Raw genomic sequence first — 21981 nt, 5'->3', positions numbered from 1 at the left:
TTATTTTCTTTAAAGCCTCTCTAACTTTAGTTTTAGTAATACGACGACAAAATAAAAAATCTCTATTTTCATTTAGAGTGTTAAAGTTACTAAAGCCATTCATATTTTCACAATCTTCATTGAAAAGCTTAGCAACATATCTCATCCACCTTTGTTGAATATCCTCTTCTAAAAAAGAACAATTTTATGGAATGCATCGTGACTATAAAATAATTATAAATTGATGGATGATGATTTTCCTTGAGAGTACTTGTTGGTTCATCGAATTATCTCCATTTCAACTTCTTGGATTGAATGAGTGAGTAAAATATTGTTTTAATGATATGGAGATGTATATCCATTTATGATTTGACTCATGCTTGATAAGGAAATCCCGAGTCATTGGCTTGGCATTTGACAAGGTAAAACAAAGATCATATTGTCATGCAAGTAGATATCTTTAGCTAACATATGGTCTTCTTAGGCGAGCCTCGCCTTATGTAAGATATTATGTCTTCACAAGATAACCACTTAAATGTTGTTTGACAAAAGTAGGATTTAATTTTACTAGAATTTAGTAAATTTTGTAAATCCAGAATTTAATAAATCCTGGGTATGTTAAATTCTGAAAATTGTTTGGCAAGCTAGTTTTTAAATCATGCTAATTCCTATTAAATAGTTTGGCAACATAATTCAGGATTTAATGTGGTTGGTTCTGTTAAAAATTAAATTTAATGTGGTATGAATATAATTGCATGTAAGTACAAGTTACTTTTTAATTTTAATTATAGTCAAGAAGTTATAATGATAAATAATTTAATTAGAAATTAGCTTAATTATTAAATAATTTAATTACTAATTATAGTATTATTTATTAAATTACTTAGTTAGGTGTTAATTTAATAAGTATTTAATATCTAATTATATCAATGATTATTTAATTAATTAGTTAATTTTTAAAATAACTAATTATTTAGCTAATACTTCTACTAATGATTTAATTAATTTTAAAGTATTATTTAATTAGTTTTAATTATTAATTATATTTTTAATTATCTCATTAATGATTTAAATATTCTAATACTAATTAATTATTTAATTATTATTTATAATATTATATAATAACTATTTCTATTTAGAAGTATATTAATTAGATTATTTAGTTTAATTTTAATTACTAATTAGTTAATTAATCTAGGTTTCTCTTTTCATCTTCTCCATTTCTTTGTTACTAGCTATTATGGCTTTTCCTCATCGCCATTTCTTAGTGCCTGCTTCGACTTCACGTGCTTCATGTAAAGTGAAGTTCGAAGGCTTCACATGAAGTACTATGCCGAAGAGTCGCCAAAGAAACTTCTTCACCTCCTTCGTCGATATTGGGTTGGAAATCACATGGAAGCTCGCTCGTTGCGAAGGTAACCATCTTTATCCCTTACACGCGCTTCTTTAGTAAATCCCCTAAATCCGCCAAACTACAGGATTTATTAAATTCTGGATTACGACAAAAAGAGTGGAATAGATATTTTATTCCGCTGTGAGATTTAGCAGGCGCTCAAATCTCATTTAACAGGATTTAGCATAAATCCTCTTAAATCATGTCACCATACAACCCATAAAACCGTGCTTGGTAACAAGTAGTAATTAACAGAGGTCTGACATCAGGTAGAAGTTCAGTGTTGGGTAGAAATCTGGCAACGAGCGAGGTCCAGCGTCAGGTAGAAATCCGGTGATTAGTGGAGGTCCGACATCGAGTAGAAGTTTGACGTCAGTTGACGGCTGGGCAGAACTCCAGCATCAAATGGCATTCGAGCAGAACTCCAGCATCACTTGAAGGTCGGGTGAATCTCTGACGTCACTTGGAGTTCGTGTGGATGTTATGTGATGAAATGTACCCCTGAAACTTAAGGGAAAATTCTATAAGATGGTAGTGAGGCCTGCAATGCTTTATGGTGCCGAATATTGGCCATTAAAAGAGAAGCATATTACTAAGTTAAGTGTGGCAGAGATGAGGATGCTCAGGTGGATGAGTGACTTTACCCTTAGAGATAGGATACGAAATGAGCATATACGTGAAAAGGTTGGAGTAGCTCCAGTAGAAGATAAGATTAGAGAGAGTCGCCTTAGATGGTTTGGTCACATAAAACGGCGGCCTTCCGATGACCCGGTTAGGAGAGTAGAGGTATTAGATTTGACTTATATTAAGAAAGGTAGGGGTAGACCTAAATAGACTTGGTTAGAAAATATTAGGAATGACCTTTCTTTATTAGATTTAAATGAGAATTTGACTTTTAATAGGACACAATGGAGAAAAAGGATTCATGTAGCCGACCCCACGTAGTGGGATAAAGGCTTGATGTTGGTTGTTGGTTTTGGTATTTAACTTGTAGAGGAAGTTAATTAGAATAGGGAGGTGATCTTGCCAAGTATAAACTAGCATTGTTCCTATTGGCCTCGACTCTCCTGTAGGCTTTATGTTTGGGGGCTTTAGCTTGCCTATAGGGAGTACTCCCACCTCTTTTAGACTTTAACCTGGATTAAGACTAGTTGGCTGACCTCATATAGTGCATTGATCGAGTCGTTCTCACTAGTTAAAACTTCCTGTGGTACGCCGTCGCTCATTAGAGTCTGAAGATGGTTAGGGTCGAATACGACTAGCTAAGATGGGATGTTGTCATGACCTTTATTTCATTAGTAGGTGTTCATTGCTTATGCATGAGTTCACTAAGCACACCTTTTTAGGGTCTCAACAAGTTTGTTTTTCATTACTTTAATGGGCGAGTTCTGTGTGTGTGCTCGAGGAAGCTCAATGAGTTCCTCAAGCGAACACAAGGAATGGGTTGAGTTCCTGAGTGTTATTTCCTTCATTTTTTTATAATTTATTAGCTTTACAATTGATTTGCCAAGATAGGAAGAACACAAAATAGAGTGCTCTATTATTAAAATGGTGGAATGTTCAATTCAAAATATAACCGCTTCCCTTAGGAGTAGAAAATTTTATGGTCATCGATGCTCCAAGTTTTGGATGCTTCTTTGTCCAAATGTGTTTACAATTATTATGATGTTGCGTTAGAATAGTTGCTTTTAATTTATGTATGCATTTTCTATGTAAAACTTACCTAAGTTTATTGTTTGATGCCATAATTTTCTTAATAATTCAAAGTATATAAGAATTACATCAAAGCACCGCGGCGTTAACATATCAACACTGCAAAGCCCCCAGGGATGAATATTGTTTCAAACCAGAGGATGATGCTGCATTGTAAACATTACAATGCCGTAGTGCTACTAGAGGATGAATTTTTGTCTAAAACAAAAGAGTGGTGCCGCAACGCCGATATTTTAACACTGCGGTGTTGTGATGCCAGTCGCAGTGCTGGTATTTCACCGCCGCCGCACTATAGTAGGATAATTTGCTCTAGAAATAGAAAGTATGGCACTACAGTGCCAAAATTCTAAAAACATAGTGCCAGTGCCTCAACGCCCAATTTCGAGCACCACTATGCTGTGATATCACTTCCTCACATGACGAATCAGGGCAGCAATAGTCGTTGGAGCCAAAAAAGATAGAGAGCTTGGCACTATGATGCTATGGCACAATAGTGCCGTAGTGCCTTGTCGAAGTGTTCTGTTGATTTAGGATGTGTAGTTATACTCGAAGTGCCACATTGATTCAGGTAATCATCCTAGTGTTACATATGAGTGCTGTAGTGTTGTGGGTCTGCCAGAGAAATTTAATAGTTATTTATGTATAAATGTGGAGCCTAAATTAAGAGGGGGTTGATTTTTGTCCTTTTTTTCTGCTTCTTTGTCAGTGTGGGAGTGGGAATTAGTGCAAAAGATTTTGCAAGTGAATTTGAGAGCATTTCTTTGGAGGAAGAGAGGACTCTAATACTAGATTGCATGCAATGGTTATATTTTTCTAACTTTTGTTCTCATTTTTTATTTTTAATTATCTATAGAGTGATGTTGTTTGTGTTGTCCAATATGCATTTCCATGGCTAAATCTTTCTGCTGAATTTATTATTTAATGGTAGTGCTTTGTGTAATGCTATAATATGTCTAATTTTTACTTGTGCAAAAATTATTTCCCCGTACTTTATTTAATTGTGTTCCGGCCAATTGAAAATTAAAAATTTAGTATGAACTAATGTTCTTGATGGTGATGTAGTCAACAACTAGAGATTTGAACAAAAACTTCAAAATATAGACATGTATTTTTAAAGTTTTTGGAATCACCAGGAGATGATGTTATTGCATTAAAGTAAGTTTATTAGAATAGACATAGTATTCTTATGGGCTCGATAGAGATCATGAATTAGAATTGCACTGATTCATAATTATATTTTGAAGACCTAATTAACATGCTCATTTTACCTATTAATCATAAATTTAATGTACTAATAAAATATATATATATATATATTTTAAAATATCTTTTGTTTTTTCCTGCTTTAAAATTTCAAGTGTGGTAGGATAATTTAAACAATTAATAAAAACTAATAATTAACTAAAAAAAATTATAATATCTATTCTCGTATCACCAAGTATTACAGTGTAGCATTTGGTCAAGTTTTTTAGTGCCGTTGCCATGATTGATGACATTTTTTTATTAGTTAATATTAATTTTAAAATCGTTGTATTAATCTGTTCTTTAATTTATTTTATTGTGACAACTATGATATTGTGTTATTATTTTATTTGTTGTGTATGTTATTTACAAGTTTCTTTTACAATTTCTATAAATATTAAATTGTTGCAGGAATTGTTTACTATGTTTTAATCAATATGCCTTGTGAGTGATGTCTTATTTGTTGAATTAATTATTGTATGCGTTGTAGAGAATTGTTATCATTAGTACCATTTGATCTTAAAATAGATAAAACCTATGAAAAAAACTAGAAAAACTCGAAAAAGTAAAAAACAATTAGGAGAAATGGTTAATTAACATAATGTAGAAGATCAATCTAGATCTCTTAATGACTTTGCAAATTCTTTAATTGATGTAGTTCATCATAGTATCAATATACTTATCATTCATGCTTAAAACTTTGAACATAAATCGACTATCATTCAAATGGTTCAAAATTCACAATTTGAGAGTTCACCTATAAATGTCACACCCTATTTTTGCCCACCTTAGTTAACCTAAGGTGTAACAGAGATGAAAAATCCGAACATATACATTTCTCACTAGCATAAATTTGCGCTAAATTCTCCAAGATCAAGTATGAAATTAATCTGTTTAGACTATCCCAACATTAATATTTTTTAGCCATAAAATTATATCTCAGGATCTCACGGTGGAAGAATGCACAACATACATAAAAAATAAAGTATAGAGCTTTACTAAAACTACAAATAAAATTTTATATACCCAATAACATAATTTACAGCTTATAGGTCCATCTTCTATCTACACCAAAAAATGAACACCCAAAACGATTATGTACACAAGGCAATCAAATCTCATGCCCAAAGCTCTGCTATCCCTATTCCCCTTCTAATACATCAACTGATGAGCTAAATGCTGAATGTAATACGTAATCTTAATACAAGAACAAGAATCAATTAACATGTATACTGATAATTTGAACTAATATAAGGATCATTAGTATAGTAAATATCAAGGCATAGAATTGTGCAATTTACTGTATGAACTCTTTCAGGTTTCTCCCATATTTCTTATTATATTCATTGTATACTATTTTAGGAAAGTCATGTGATCACTATAAGCTTTAGCGTATTTATGGTCCCTCACTTTAAGGTTGGATCTTAAAACTTCAACTCTTTAGAAGAGAGAGTCAGGTACCTCCTATACGGTTACTTGTCAAGTCTTTCGCCTTTACTTGTGGAGGTCTATCCCACATAATATGACTTTTCTTAATAACTTTCAAACTAGCATAGCAGACGTCAAGAATATTATCTAACATTACACAAAATATTATATTTATAAAATAAATTCATAATGAACCAATAATTATAATACTGAAGTTGTTCTTGTTGCCGAAAATTTCATCTTATGATTAATATAAAAAAATGCTATAAAAGTTTGATTTAAAAATTTGCCACTTTCTATACTATAAATTGGGTTTCTCACCTTGTTTTCCTGTCGAACAGGATGGATTTGATCCCTTAGGATATCCCGACTTCTTTTGTTTCATAAACAACCTAAATAAATCATGATTTTATCAAATTATAAAGTGTCTCTAATTTAGAAATTTAATTTACAATAAAATCTCAAACACAAGATTTTACCTCAGTTAAATTTCTACTCATTCATGTTTCTTGTTCTTACAACGCAAAACGAACACTATAAAACTTTTGCTTTTAATTTTTTTTCTCCCCTTCCCTTTTCTTCCCCCTTTTCTCTTCTCCCTTCCTGCTACTTTCCCTGTTTTCCCCCGCTTTTACAGTACCTGCCACAGTATCTCCCCACAACGGTATTGCTACAGTACCAGATCTAGGTTTTCTTTCTGCTTCACTTCAGCCTTCTTCTCACGCTCTTGGGAGGCTGTTGCTTCGGCTCTAAAGGTTACTGGAGGAAGGAATTAAAAGGGTTTAATGTGTAAGTTTATATAACTAATACTTATTGCCAATTAATTTCGGCCGCTAGATTACCGAAGTACATTAAGTTTTGCTATGGTATTTTTAATTAATGGGTGGTAATTTTCTTATGTTTTGATTTCCTAAAAATATTTATTTGTATATATCTATTAGGCTTATATTTTATATGCACTTAGGTAATTAAACCGTTAAGTAACTTAGGAGCTAGTATTAACTTGATGCCCTTATTTATCTTTAGAAAATTAGACCTGAGAGAGGTTCAACTTGCTATTATGACCCTTCCGTTTCCTGATAGATCTCTTACTTATCCTAGAAGGGTTGTTGAAAATATTTTAGTTAAGATACATAAGTTCATCTTTCCTTTAGACATCATAGTTCTAGATATAAATGAAGGCAAGGAGATTCCAATCATCTTAAGGTTGACCTTTCTTGGCAACTGATAAAGCTATGAATGATATTAAAAAAGGAGAACAGACAACGGGAGCAAGATCAGATAGTTACTTTTAATTTACTTATATCCAGGAAGTTATCTAATTACTCTAGTGATGATTAGTGTTTTAGATAGATTTTGTGGATGGGTGTTTGAAGAACAATTTAGCTAAGACATTGGATTTGGACCTAGTAGAGCAAGCATTGATTGAGAAAGAGATAGAAGAGTCTAAGGAAAGAAATGTAAGTGTTATGGCTATGCTCTTAAAAAGAAGAGAGAAAGTCAACCTAATTTAGAAATGTAAGTGTTATGGCGCGGGAAGTCTTAACATTTCTTTTGAAATTATGCTGATTTGTTTAATTTTTGAAATGTGGAAAGCGGTAATTTTATTCTTCAAAGTTTCATCTTCTATTATTATTATTATTTTGCTTTAACTTTGTTGACCTGCAGGTGTTATCTCGCAAGGGAAAAGCAGAAGTTCTGACCAGTCCTCACAGACCTTTTGGGAGTAATAAAGTTTCCATGGAAGAAGCAAGGCGGATCAGAGCAGCTGGTGGATGGGTGTGTGTTTCTTTTAAAGTTCATTTTCTTGCCATCAAATCTAATTTACATTTATTTTAATGCTCTTGAAGTATTTTTAAAATATGCCAATCCATGCTATCTATCTTTTTTGTGGTTTCCTAAGTTGATCGTAGCTGGCATATAAATAAGAGGTTGATACTCTATGCTAAAATGAACAGAAACTACAAGCTATAAGGTTCAACTTGTATGTTTGATAACTCATTTTCTCTTTTGTATTTTCCATAATTTGTACATTTGTTCTCAGTTGGTACTAGGTATGTATTGTATAATTGTTTTAACTATTTTCTGAATGTGTTTTGCAATATTATATTGATCTAAATTTTATATTTTAGAATCATTTTTTTTGTATTTTATTTGTTTAAAAATTAGTATAATTTTATTATGTATGCGAACTATTGAGCAAAATATTATCTGGAATTAGTATGTGATGTGAATCAAAGAAGGAATTGCGTGCGGAAATTAAAACAAAAGTTAATTAAAATTTGCCAATACAAATTTATTACCAATAAAATAAAGGATTAAATTTATTCTAGGTAATCAACTCGCTTAGGTGAAGATTTGCTTTGAGATAACCAAACAATTCATAACATTTCCAAATAAACGAATTACTTAAATGCTCATAACAAAATCCCACAATTAATAATGAAAAGGTTCACCTTGAGCACCCTCTCACTCGTTCACTCTTGGGCCTTAGCGGAGAAGAAAGAACCACACGAAGATGGAGAGCGCCACTATGGAAAAGGAGACGAAGGACTTCGTTACCGGAGAGGTAGCCGCCGGTGGAGGTGGTGGTGGATGGCGTCCGATGATCGTCCAAGCGTAGTCTTGAAACTGTCGGTCGATGATGCTCATGAGAATCGAGACGACTCGCTACAAGTATTCTTCAACTGTGGCGTCGTCTTCAAATCCTACGTCAAAGCACGGAGATCGTAGGATATTAATGCTTCCGTCGGCATTGAATACTAATCCCCACTCAAATTCAGGATGCGCCATTCAACATTGAAGAAGGGAGGGAAGGAGGTGAGAGAGGGGATTTGGGCCGTGAGCTATAGAGAGGATTGGGGGGAAAATCTGAAATTGAATTTCAGATTTTTTTTGTTGGGGGAGGAGAAGTTATTTGCTCTTAAAATTTCCCTTAAATATGTTGGAGAGAGGGGTGGCTAATGGGGGGAAATTAAGAGGGTAATTAGTGGGTGCTTAGGTGGCAAGTAGAGAGAGAAAAGGCTAGGTGGAGGGGCCGGCCAAGTAAGGAGAAAAAGAGGGGATTTGATTAATTGGTGGGCCCCATGGATATAATTAAAATCTGAAGTTTTAATTTCAGATTTTAATCAATTAGGGAAGTTTCAAATGAGGGGGGAGCGGAATTTGAATTTAAATCCAGGTAATTAATCTTCAATCAATTGCTTACTAATTTGAGGAGCCAAATTAGGAAAGCATTAATAGAGATTTGATGGCTGAATTCAAACTCCAAACCAAACTCCAAACCAGGGGTTCGGCGGGATCTACCAGGGCAAGGAGGGGGTCGGGCTGGCTGAGAGGCGCGGGGGCTGTGCTGGGTAATACTTTTCTATGGTACTTTCCAAGCCATTAAGTTTTGCTATGGTACTTTCCATCTGGTAATACTTTTCAGGTGTCTTCCACCATCTAGCAGGATTTGCCAAGCCTTAGAAGTAACTTTCTTATGTGTACCATTCATAACATCATTCCCATACTTAGCTTTGATTGTTCTATGGAACAAGGTATCCAGCTTCTGTATAAAGTTCCATGCCAATTTCGATCTCAACGAGCCAACTTTCATCACAGGAGATTGCAAACCCAGCCCTCCCATACTTCTCGGTTTACACATATCTCTCCAAGCAACATAATGTATACTACGGCTACCATCAGGTTTATGCCAAATGAAACTTCTACAAAGTTTTTCCAATGTATACAACACTCTTTTGTGAATCAAAGAATGTGTAATTAAAAAATTTGGCATAGATAACAAAGAGCTTGTAATGAGAGTAATCTTACCACCCATTGACAAAGACTTCTTACCCCAAGCATTGAGTCTATCCATGACATTGCTCAATAATTCTTGAAAGTCAGCCATCCTTAACCTGTCAAGAGAAATCTTTATCCCAAGATAACTGATCTCTTTAACCACTTTGAAGCCAAAAACTTTAGCAATCTTCTTCTTCATGGGTATCTGACAACCTGGCGTAAAATAATTTGTGACTTGTTGACATTAATCCTTTGCCCCGTCCATTTGCAAAAGTCTTCAACAATAACCTTCAAAGCTTTAGCTAATGCCATGGAGACATGTGAAAAAATTAGGACATCATCTGCATAAAGAAGATGTGTGATCTTTGGACCTCTAGGAGAGACTTGAATGCCAAGACTTTGTCCCCTCTGCTCTAAAGAGTTAGACAACAGTTGAGAGCACATGATATAAAGGTAAGGGGAGAGTGGACACCCTTGACGGAATCCACTATGAGCATTGATCCACTTGGAATTCTTTCCATTAATAATAATAGAAAATCTCACATCTACAACACACTCCATAAGAAGGTTAGAAAACATAGAAGGAAATCCATACCACTTAAGAATTTGACCAAGAGTTGGCCATCCCATGCTGTCATATGCTTGCTCTATGTCCAGCTTCAAAGCCATCAACCCCTTTTTCGTTTTTTGGAAATTTTGAACTTATGGAAGATCTCCTGAGCTAGAAGACAATGTTCTGAAATTGATCTTCCCGGAATGAAGGCCATTTGCTCTACAGTAATCATTTTGGGAATACAATTCTTTAATCTGTTAACTAGCATTGTAGCCGCAATCTTGTATTTAGTTTGGCATAGGCTAATAGGCCTATAATTAGATGGAATCAAAGGGTTTTTCACCTTAGCAATCAAAACTATAAGAGTATCTTTCCAATCCATTGTCATACGACCAGAAATTAGAAAGCACTTAATAGCATTCCATAAATCTTCCCAAACAATATTCCAATAACATTTGTAAAAAGAGGAAGTGATTCCATCCATACCTAGTGATCTATTACTCCCCTGTTGAAAAACCGACAGCTGCAGTTCATTCACCGAGAACTCAGTATTCAGAGCTGCAACCTCTTCTGAATTCAGTTTCTGGTGTTCATAAACCAATGGCCAGCCCGATAGTTCACGATCTCTAGACTTCCATTTTGCTTCAAAGTACTGAATGAAAACCTTCTCAATTTGGTCATCTTCTACTTGAACCTTATTATGCATATCTTTAATTTGATTCACCCTATTGCCATTCCTTCTCGCCGTAGCAAAACTATGAAACAGTTTTGAGTTTGTCTCCTTCCTCATGCCATCTTGCTTTTGCCCTTTGATTCCACCAAGTGGACAATCTTTTCAAGGTCACATTAAGCTCATGGATTTTGCTCCTGAGTGAAAAAAGATCATCAGCTGGCCAATCTACTCCCACGGCTTCCTTGTTTTGAAGATCCAAAATTTCCCTTTTCAGTTTTTCCTTCAACATATTCAAGTCTTTGCACTTATTTTTACTCAAAAAAAAAATAGTGCTTTTAAAGTTCTACTAATCTTCCTTTGTAGAATCATACCTTCATCTCCAAAGTCATTTTTCTTCCAAGAATGGTACACAATACTCTTGGATGCTGGATAAGATCTCCAAGTATCCTCAAATTTGATGGTTTTCAATTTGAGACGCACCCTTTCATCCAATTTGAAGACAATAAGACTATGATCCGATGCCACTCTTGCTAGATGTCTAATAACGGCTATAAGAAGTTTTTGAAGGGCAACCGAGTTCAATATACATCTATACAGCCTTTCCCAAATCCGAGAGGCTCCTTCCTTGTTATTGCACCAACTAAACCTTGGTCCAATATACCCCACATCATGGAAATTAAAATTCGTCATGAAACACTTCATATCTCTAGGTCCTTTAGAAAAAAGGAACCTCTTACCCCCCTCTCTTTTCCTCTTTGTTCAAAATACAATTGAAATCCCACCTATGATAGAAAGAATAGAATCCTCCATACACATTCCAAGCTGGCTCCAAAGACTCTCCCTCTCCTTACAGCATCTACTTCCATAAACAGTGACAACCTTCCAAATCCCCAAGTTAGGGACAGAAAGATCCCCAACTATCATTTGGGAAGAAGTCTCTTTAACCACAAAAGACAACCTTCTTATTCCAAAGCACCAAGATACCCCCTGAAAGACTAACAACAGGAAAATGGAAATACTCCCAATCATTCCCAATAAGGCCATCAACATTCTTCCTATCAATGCTTGTCATCTTGGTCTCCATTAGCCCAATAAAGAAAACGTCTTGATCTCTAACAACCTCCTTCAAATATAGAGCGGCCTTTTTCTTCCTAGCCCCCCTGCAATTCCAAAATAGTAAAGAAGACATTATATTAGTGCAGGGGATCCCTCCCCAAACATGAAATTTAGCCTTCCATCCCTCTTCTTCTTCTTATAATCTGGATCAAATGGCCCCAAAGATTTCAATTCTTTGGCAAGTTTAATTTTAGTTGCACCACTATGGCAAGCCGTGCCATTATTCACAGCACCTGAGTCAGCTACTTCCAAATCCGTGTCCTTCAAATTATCAGTCTCCTCATGTTTTCCCAAGGAGTCTACTTCACTGTCTTCGAGCAAAACAACATATCTATTACTTAAAGAAATACCTGGCAGCCTGTCTTCAACAACTTTCTCTTTATCTGACCAATTTTTTGGAGCCGAAACAGGATTATCCACAGCAGCAGCAGGCTCCTTCTCCTTTAGTATTTGCTTCTGCATAATAATCTTCTGGTTAATGTTTCCCCTGCTATCAGACCTGACCCCATTATCACCATTCCTTCCTCTACCAGCAGCTATTCCTTTAGTAAATCGTCTGTTCTTAAATTGGACATGTATCCAAGGGCCATACTCGGACTTAATCAAAAAAGGCTTGGCTTCAGCCTCAACTCTCTTTCCTTCCCCTGTTCCAGCTTCTGGTTTTCGCATCATTTGATCTTTAATACCCTGAACTACACCCTCAGGACATTCATTCTCATCATGTTCCGCTCAACCACATTGATAACATAACAGATTAATCTTCTCATATTCCACCCGTTGGAAGAATCTCCCAGCTAATCCATCTATCCACACTCCATTAGGTAGTTTCTTCTCCAGGTCAATCTTGACATAGACACGGGCAAATTCTCTTTTCCCCCATCTGAATGTATTTCCATCGAAATACATTGGTGAGCCAAAACGAGATGCAATTCTCGCTAAATTATCCTCATCCCAGCAGTATAATGGCAAGCACGAGAATCTTATCCAAATAGGAGCGGAAATCCCTTTAAAATAATACGGATCAAGAGCAGGGGACCATCTGTCCATGCCGACAATGTAACCACTAACAAACCACGGCCCACCATTCAGAATCTCTTCCACCGCCTCATCTGACTTGAAAGAACAAAGAATCCAATTCATGCCAATTGATGTCAAGTGGAATCCACCGAACTTACTCCGTTGCCTTCTCAGTTCAATACTGCAAACTGAGAAAGGCACATTGCTTCCCAATACTTTAATCACTAGCGAATGCTTCAACACTTCAGAATTCTTTGCTTCCAATTCTGGATTAAGCCTGACTGCAATCCCGTCTTCTGATAACTCAATTTGCTCTCTGTTAAAAGCAATCTTGATGTGCTTCGGCTTCGACCATGCTCCAATAACCTCACCAGTACCATCCTGTCTAATGTTACCGTCTAAATTGTTCATCAAGATTTCATCATTCACCTGATCCTTCCCAGAAACCTTCCCAACTTCAGTATTCTCATCAGTCTTCATAATTTTTGCAGTTTTCAAATCATTATCCATATGGTGACCTTTATTCACCCCAGAAAATACATTCACCTTCAAAATTAAATCATCCGTCAAGGAAGAATCAAGATTGGCCGAAATATCCGTACCTGCATTCTTTTTTAAATCTGCATTGTTCTTAGCTGCAACACATTCCACCATCGCCTTCTTCCCCTTGCCTTCCACCAGAACAGGACGACTCGGAGGTCTCGCCCCTTCTTTGATAACCACACCATTCATTCCTCTACCAACGGTACGTAGAGAACCGGGAGGTCGCGGAGCATCCATGACATCGGCAAAGAAACACTATTGATCATCCGACGACTGCTTCACCGGCAGCGGAAAAATGCGGGAAACCAAAATTCGAACAAGAAGACGGTGCTTTCTCTCTCTAGAAAACCAGACGTTCTCTCTTTGAATATTAAACTGTTTTCTTTAATGACCTCCTTCAAGGATTTTAAAAGCTAAATTCCATTCATTAAAGGCTTCTCCATCCCCTGTTTTTGAAAGCAAAAAGCCATGCAGCTGAACCAGCAACAAAGTTTGGATAAATCCTATGCTCCTAAGCTCTCTTGTACCAAACCATTAATCTATAAAAATTAACAAAGGGATTAAACATTATAAACTATAATCAATAAGTACTATTAATGAAAACAACGAATGTAAAACCTTTATTTTCTTGATTACATTCAAAAGTTTCATTCAATGAGATTTTTTTTGGAGGTTTAAACCTATGAAAAAAAGTGATTTGATTAGGTTTACATAGCAAAATAAAAATTCAATTATAGAGAAAAATTGAAATCAACATACTAATGTTTTGTATTGGAAGATCCTTGAGTAAGAATTTCCAAAAAGGTTCAATTTGTGGTTGACACTTCAACTGCTCCAAAGGCTAGTTTAGAAAACAACATTGTTAAATGAAAATCATTATTAATGTTAATAAAATTGATGGGATGATATGACTCATCATCTCAATCAATGGTTGAGCAACTTCTTGGACTTTTTCATATCCCTCCTCAGTATGCGTTCTCTTATTACATGTTATGAATTTCAGCACATGATACTCCACTTAACTTCCACTTCCGACAAGAACACGATTCAAGTTAACCTTATACTAACCTCCATGCATGGTACTTATATCGTAATTGTTACATCGGATTTGTAAATAATGCAAGAACTTGCTTCATGCATGTTGTTTTCCAAAATTACCTTAATTTTAGGCATAGCGTTCCATTCTAATTTAATGCTTTCTCCTTGTTCTCCAATATTCTTGACATAACCAGAGCCCTAATACTTTCGAGCATTGACACAATGGGCAATTCTCTAGCATCAATAATGAATGAGTTAAAACATTCACAAATATTATTGAGCGAAGTGTCGCATTTAGGTATAAAACTAAAATGAGACTTGGATCATCAGTTGGAGGCTTCTCACTTAATCATTTATATGTTGCTATATTTAATTTCTCCAACTTTGTTATCCTGAAGATCAATTGCTTAAGAGTGCTTTCCCTTGCTGTTGCACATAATGTATTCTTCAAAGTCATGCTAGTGAAGCCTACCAATTTGAAAATTTGATGCAAATGCATGACATAGAATCTATTGGTAACATCAGGTAAAATGCTTTTAAAAGCAGGTAGTAAACCTTTTTTTTCTTTTTTGAAATGAAGGTATGGTGTTGTTGATTCTCTAAAATCTGCATATCTTTGTCTAAGCAACTCTGAAATTATTCCCAACTGCTTCGACTTTTTGCTTCAAGCACTGCCCATGCAATAAGAAATATGCTATTATTACGATCAAGCCCCGCAGCTGTTAACATCTGACCTCCTTGTTGCCCTTTCATAAAATAACCATCAACACCAACTATTGGCCTATATCCCCTGATATAAAGCCTTTCTTGCATACGTCAAAGCAAACATAAAGTCGTATAAATTTTTTTCTTCCATACAAATCTCGGTCCTTAGTAGTAAGCACAAAAATAGTAGATTCTGGATTACTCCATGATACTTCATGACAATAGTCCCAAATTTTATTAAACTGATCTTCCTCCTTCACGTTGACAAACTAATGTGCCTTCTTTTGTCCTTTTTAGCTTGAGGTTTCTATACATGCAATTTCAAGTCATCCATCACTTTTTTTCTAAATATACTACACGTCATTTGAGGATTGAGTTTGATTTTATTCACATACCTCTTCGCAATAAATGTTGATGTCAAAGTCTTGCTATGGTAATTCCATGTGCATGTATTATCCTGTAAAGATTTAATCTGCCATGATTTGCTGCCTTTATGTATCGAGATTTATATACTAAAAAGGCAATTAGGCCACCTGCAGATAACCTTACAGCTTTAACTTTGCGATCTTCGATTGCGTTAGTCGTAACAATAATGAGTTAGCAAACATGTGTGCTAACTATGCTTTATTTGGTAGTTTTATATGGGATGAGTTCTCTTTCAATAATATTCCTCCTTCATTTTTTAATAAATTGAAGGAGGAATCACCTTTGTAATTGCTTTGATTTCTTCTTTTAATATATAAGCTTTGGCTTTTCTTCAAAAAAAAAGATAACCTTACAGCTTCTTTTATCATTCTTTATATAAATTTAACTATTTTCCTTGTCAAAATAAACCAATTTTCAATTGCTTTTTTGAACTTTTTACCACTAAATAGCAAGCCAATTTTAAAAAGGTTGGGAGAGGAATTTGTCATTGGATTGAAAGATGGTAATTTTCAAATTTCATCTTCATCACTACTATTTAGACTAGCATCATCATCACACTTTCTCCCTTTTAAAAATTTTTGTAGGATTTTCTTCATTGTTTCAATGATTTGTTTTCCTTTATGTTATGTTTTTTCACACTCAAACTAATCATCAACATCGTCGTCATCACCAACATCATCATTATCAAAACTATCATCATTAGCGTCACCATCACCCATCTCTACCTCTACATTACTGTTAATATCATTCTTGGCAGTTAAATCACAAAATAACTATCTAAAATTTGAATCTTTAAGCCACTCAGTTGGTATTTCATTTCTAGGATTTCTGACATAAAAGTAATATATGGCATTTTCATTTTTTTTTTCTTTTTTTTTTTTTTTTTATATATGGCATTTTCATTTGAATTTGAATTGGAACATTAAAAGTAAGTTCACTGAGTAATAATATTTTCAAAGTTTTCACAATTTTTTTTTGCATTTTCATCCTTTTTGTTACCTTGAATTATTCCTATTTTGACATTTACAGAAGTTGTCAAATTCAAAGAAAATGAAACAATCAAATCTGCAATATCAACTAAAAAAAAAAATTCATACCTCTCACTGTCTCCTAGATAATACTCATCTGGGCAACTCTTAGCTCTGGAGAAGTCGACAAGTTATGTGAGTTGAACATGGGAGAATCCATGGCTAAGTGCTCCTTCAAGGTTGCGGTGGGAATATATACTGAAAATTAATAGTAATATTCTAGTGAATAAAAATCATACAACTGCATTCTTTGGAAAGCCCTCCACATTCTTATGACTATATCATACAATATTAGAGTATGGCCATGGGATTGACGCAATATCTACTTCGGGATACGAGATAGATGTCAGGCTCGACTGCGGGATACGGGATAGATGTTGGGATATACTACGGGATCCACGCTCAATGCTTGTGGGGATCGACTGCGTGATCGATGCGATCCACGCTCACTGCTCTGGGTATTGACTGCGGGATCGACGTGACCGATGCTGCAGGACGCTTGGTTGAAACTACGGTCGAAGCACACTGCGGGACGTTGAGTTGAAGCCATGATCAATGCTATGTGAGACGTTGGGGGTCAAGGTCATAGTGGAGGCTGCTGTTTTGCAGGATGTTAGGGTCAAAGAAGGGTTCGATTGCTTGGTTTTTGATGCGCCTGAAGGGTTCGAAAAATGATTTGTTGCTATTAAGATGTTTCTTTGCTTATTCTGATTATACCGTCAAGCCCATCTCAGTTTTCCGTTTAAAATTGACGGCAGGATAAAAAAGATCCAATTTTGGGGGAGTTGAGAAGAATTGGGGATCATTTTGGTCCCTCATAAAGAGTTGAGTGGCCATTTTGATCATTTTCCTTAAAAAAATTGTATTATTGATTTGATAGTAGAGGATAATGTTAAAGCTAAACTTATGTTGTTAGAATTTGCCGTAAACCATTTTGTTGTGATTGAAACACTTTAGTTGAATCTTAAATGGAGTTAAAAAGAATAAAAAAAATTCATATAAAATTTTTTAGATGAGAATACCTGTATTTGAAATAGTTTGATATCCTTATAACATGCATAAGCTAAGGGCAACCTAATGATTGCTTAGTCTTGCTATGGGTTAAAGTTTTATTTTTCAAAGAAAATGAAAATCAAACAATTTTGTGAGAGACAAATTTAATTCAATTGGTTCTATCCGAATTCAAACATCTATCAAACTACCCAAATAATTAAACAAACAATAATCCAACATAAATTTATAAAAAAATCATAATTTAAATTAATCCTAAATCTACTAATCGTATTGCATCATGATTGGTCATCATATCAATAGATAAAATAAACAATTGAATAGAAATAACGGGTTAGATTTTACAAAATGTTGCATTGCAAGAATGTTTGAAATTTCCAAATTATTCTCTCAAGTAAATCATTAATAATCGGGCTGTGAACAAATATGGTAAGAATTATATTAAAGAAATTTATGAGACATTCATAAATTGCAAAACCATAAATTAAGAAATTGTCCGCAAAAAAAAAAAAATCATTATGCTTGTACAATAACCATAACTTTGAGAGGGAAAAAGGCAAAAAGAGTGTTAATTGTAACAAAAGGGAGGGAGATGTTTAAAAAAGTGAAAGATATGAAGAGAAAAAAATATCTTGATTATTTTATTTAAAAATATTTTGTTTCTTTATTATACACTTTATATTATTTATTTGTGACATTAACTAATGAATGCAAAGCATACTAACTTTAAGGTTCAGTTAAAATCTATTTATTCATGTTGTATTGTATCTTTACATTCCAGGTCAAAAATAAATGTCGAAAACACCAAAACTATCAGTAGACTCTTAAGTACATATAAATTAAAGGGGTAACCGGCAAGTAAATCCAAAATAATTTCTTAAATATGAATACTAAAATCTTCCACAGTCCATAAAAAACTCTTAAAAGAAAAAGCTGCTAATACCCTGACGCATATACCCGCGTACATAACCTGACTCTTTACATATAATACTCAAAATAACATGGCAAGGGGAGAGCTATAACCGTTTCTGCTAGTTCAGGCAGCCTGAAGGCTCTTAATAAGATCGGTGTTCTTAACAGTCCTGTTTAGCAATATAATTTAATTGATATTTATGTATGCATTAAAAACATGGTTTTTACTTCAGTTCATATAGAACACTAGGCTTTAATAAATCCAAATTTTAAATGAAAATTTTATTTCCTGCATCCGCATCAGCTTTGGACAACGGGGGAATGATCTTATTTTAAGAGAGGATTTACTTAGAGAGTCAAACTTTATTTAAAATAAAGGACTCGTTAGGTTAGGCTTTTCTCTTTCAGTAGAGGTTGATGAGCTACTGTTGAAAACTTACTTTAACAATCAATTTCATAGGCGCGTTTTAAAAGCACTTATTAAAAAATCAGCCTTTTTTTTCCAAACAAGCTGCTGCAAATCTGATAAAATGCTCAACCCAACAAGCACTTCGGTAGTTCTGTATGATGCATAGTGTTTTCAACCAAGGTTTTAAAAGGTGAAATCGAGAATCGAGGTGTTTTTTCTAAGCGAGACAAGATGTAAGCCTCAAAACTATTAAAGTAAATTAATTTAAAATTATAAATAATGATAAAAAATAATAAAATATTATGTCAACTATGAATTTGAAGATTTGTTTTTAAGATAATATTACTGGAATATAAGATTTAAAATAAACTCACTTAAAAATAAAACATCCCCTTAGGATCAAGACTCAAAGTAGGCTCATCATCACTTTGATTGTCTTTAGAAGAATCTTCATAATTAATGTCAAAATCATCCTCTAACTCTTCTTCATCTATAATATTTTTTCCTTTTATCTCCTATATCAGTTAATATTTCATTATCTCTAAAATGAAACAATAGTAACATACAAAATAATTTATAATATTTAAGAATACCTTTAAATTTTTTTGAAGCTCCAATCTCACTTTGTTTCTTTCTTTTATATACTTGAGTAGTTACTTCATTGTTTTCTTCATTGACATGATTTTCTCCTTCTGCTTCAACTTCAGATACATCAGCATTCTTAGGAGTAACCCATTCATCATCAAATTGTAACTCATCAACAAGCAAATGGTCAATTTCATTTTTAACATTTCCTTGATTTTGCGATTTGAGATGTCTATCTTTCAGTTTTTTGTTAAACATAACATAAACTAGTTTGTTCATTCGATCTGCCGCCAATCGATTTCTTCTCTTTATATGAATTTGATTGAAGATACTCCAATTACGCTTGCATGCAGAAGCCGAACACGTTAGGCTAAGAATTTTAACTGCAAAATCTTTCAATTCAGGAACATCATCTCCAAACTGAGCCCACCAATGTTTTACATGAAGACAAACATAATATTTTATGAATATTGGTTGAAGTAGAAGACTTGAATATAAATATTAACATTAAAATTATAAATACTCAAATTATAAACATACTAGGAGATCGTGTTTTGTAGCATGCTTATGCTGCTCTAAATCCAAACATTCCATTCTTCAAATGAAAATCCTCAAGTTGATCATTCACTTTGAGGTAGTCTTCTTCAGAAATGAATCTGTCCATACATGCATACAAACCAGTTTTCGCCTCTTTGTCAACATGAAAATCCTTATCATAATGAAAATGGGGAATTTAAATAGTACGCAACAGCATGTAAGTGTTGGTGTAATTGTCGATCACACTTTTCATCTATAATATCCCATATTTCTTTGTAGGCACTTTCTTGACCTCCCAATTCTTTTGCAATGTCTTCTTTAGCCCTATTCATTGCTTCATAAATAAGTCCCATAGCCGGGGCCCTCTCACCATCAACCATTCTAAGCGCCTTTACTAATTATCCTGTTGTCTTCAAAGCATGATTTGTACTGCGTCAAAATGAATCGTCTTTCATAACAATCTTTTTAACTTGTTTTCCTTCTTGTTTTTTGGCCCATAAACTTTTATCCCACTCTTCAGAAGCAAACATTGCTTCCAAAGGTTTTCTTAACTCCTTGAATCTCTGCAATGTTAAATATGCAGTAGCAAATCTTGTAATAGCAGGTCTAATAATTTCCTTGTCAGTGAATTTTCTCATCAAGCTGAGTACCCAAGAATGATTGTATATAAACTTACTAACGAATTTGGCTTTCAATATGACTGATTTATGTTGAGGCAACTGTCCCAACCTCTCAAGCATCAAGTCAATACAATGTGCAGTACAAGGAGTCCAGTAAAGGTGAGGCTTCTTCTCCATTAACATTCTTCATGTAGTTTTTTATGCACTTGCATTATCAGTAACAACCTGTACTACTAAGGCATCTTCCACTTCCTCCACAACTTCATTCAACATTTCAAACAATAATTGTGCACCCTTTACAAATCTTGAAGCATCTACTGATTTTAGAAAAATTGTTCCATATGGATTGTTGACCAAAAAATTAATAATACTTCTATGTCGAATATCTGACCAATCATCTGACATTATTGTCACTCCTGTCTCAATCCAAGTCTTCTTAATATCATCCACTATTTTTGAAGTTGTCTTAACCTCCTCATTCAGCATCCAAGTCCCCAGCTCATACATGCTTGGAAGTTGTAATCCTCTTCCATAGCTTCCAACAGATCGTAACATATTGATCCACGACGGACTCCTAACAACATTAAATGGAATCCCATTTTCATAGATGAATCTGGCAATATCCAAACAAACTCTGTTCCTGAGTTCTTTTGTTGCTGTAGGAGGCTGAATATCCTGAGTATTTATGTTTTCCTCGTTATCAATATTTGGTATAAATCTATCCATGGGCCCTCGACTGCCTCGGTTAGAATAAACTAGTTGGCTTCCAATACTGGAACCTTCATGCTGGGATCCATAGTAAGAAGAGTTTCCTATCATCTCTTCCATATTTCTTTGTGTGTTCTCCTTTGTGGTGGCAAACTTTTTTAAATAATTTATATATTCCTTTTTCACCTCATCAGGAACTTTTGCACATGGTCCCACATTGACATGAGTGCAGGCTAGATGATCCTTCAATCTCTTGATGCCACCAGTTATGCGTTTCTCACAGAAGTTGCATTTCATGTAAACATATCCCTTCTTTGCACCTTCGCCTGATACTTCAACTTGAGTTTCATATTTCCATGCAGGATCTTTCCTTCTTGTGCCACTAGTCATGCTAACAATAGGACATATTTTAACAATTATTTGTACTACCAATAATAAAATAACATGAATACAAAAATATACCAGTCTGCTGGGGATCCAAGGGGGCGTTGCCCTGGCAGGGTTCGACCTTGCTCAGTACCGAGCATGTACCGCTAAGTACCGAGCATGTACTTGCTCGGTA

General features: G+C 34.6%; 1 protein-coding gene across 3 annotated transcripts in view; it reads left to right on the top strand.

Moving 5' to 3' along the window:
* Nucleotides 1-21981, top strand: part of LOC110097041 (probable protein phosphatase 2C 5) — a 66910-nt gene that overhangs the window by 7303 nt on the left and 37626 nt on the right. For all 3 annotated transcript variants that reach the window (XR_002303158.2, XM_020823261.2, XM_020823256.2), the window contains exon 4: nt 7424-7534. Coding sequence is in view for 2 of the 3 variants with exons in the window: in XM_020823261.2 (XP_020678920.1) it covers nt 7424-7534 (111 nt within the window). In the remaining variant the exon portion in view is untranslated. The remainder of the gene's footprint in view (nt 1-7423; nt 7535-21981) is intronic.

Source organism: Dendrobium catenatum, unplaced genomic scaffold (genome assembly GCF_001605985.2).
Source record: "Dendrobium catenatum unplaced genomic scaffold, ASM160598v2 original_scaffold_126610, whole genome shotgun sequence".
NCBI lineage: Eukaryota > Viridiplantae > Streptophyta > Magnoliopsida > Asparagales > Orchidaceae > Dendrobium > Dendrobium catenatum.
Note: the sequence above shows the minus strand (reverse complement) of the source record. Positions and strands in the feature narration are given on the sequence as shown.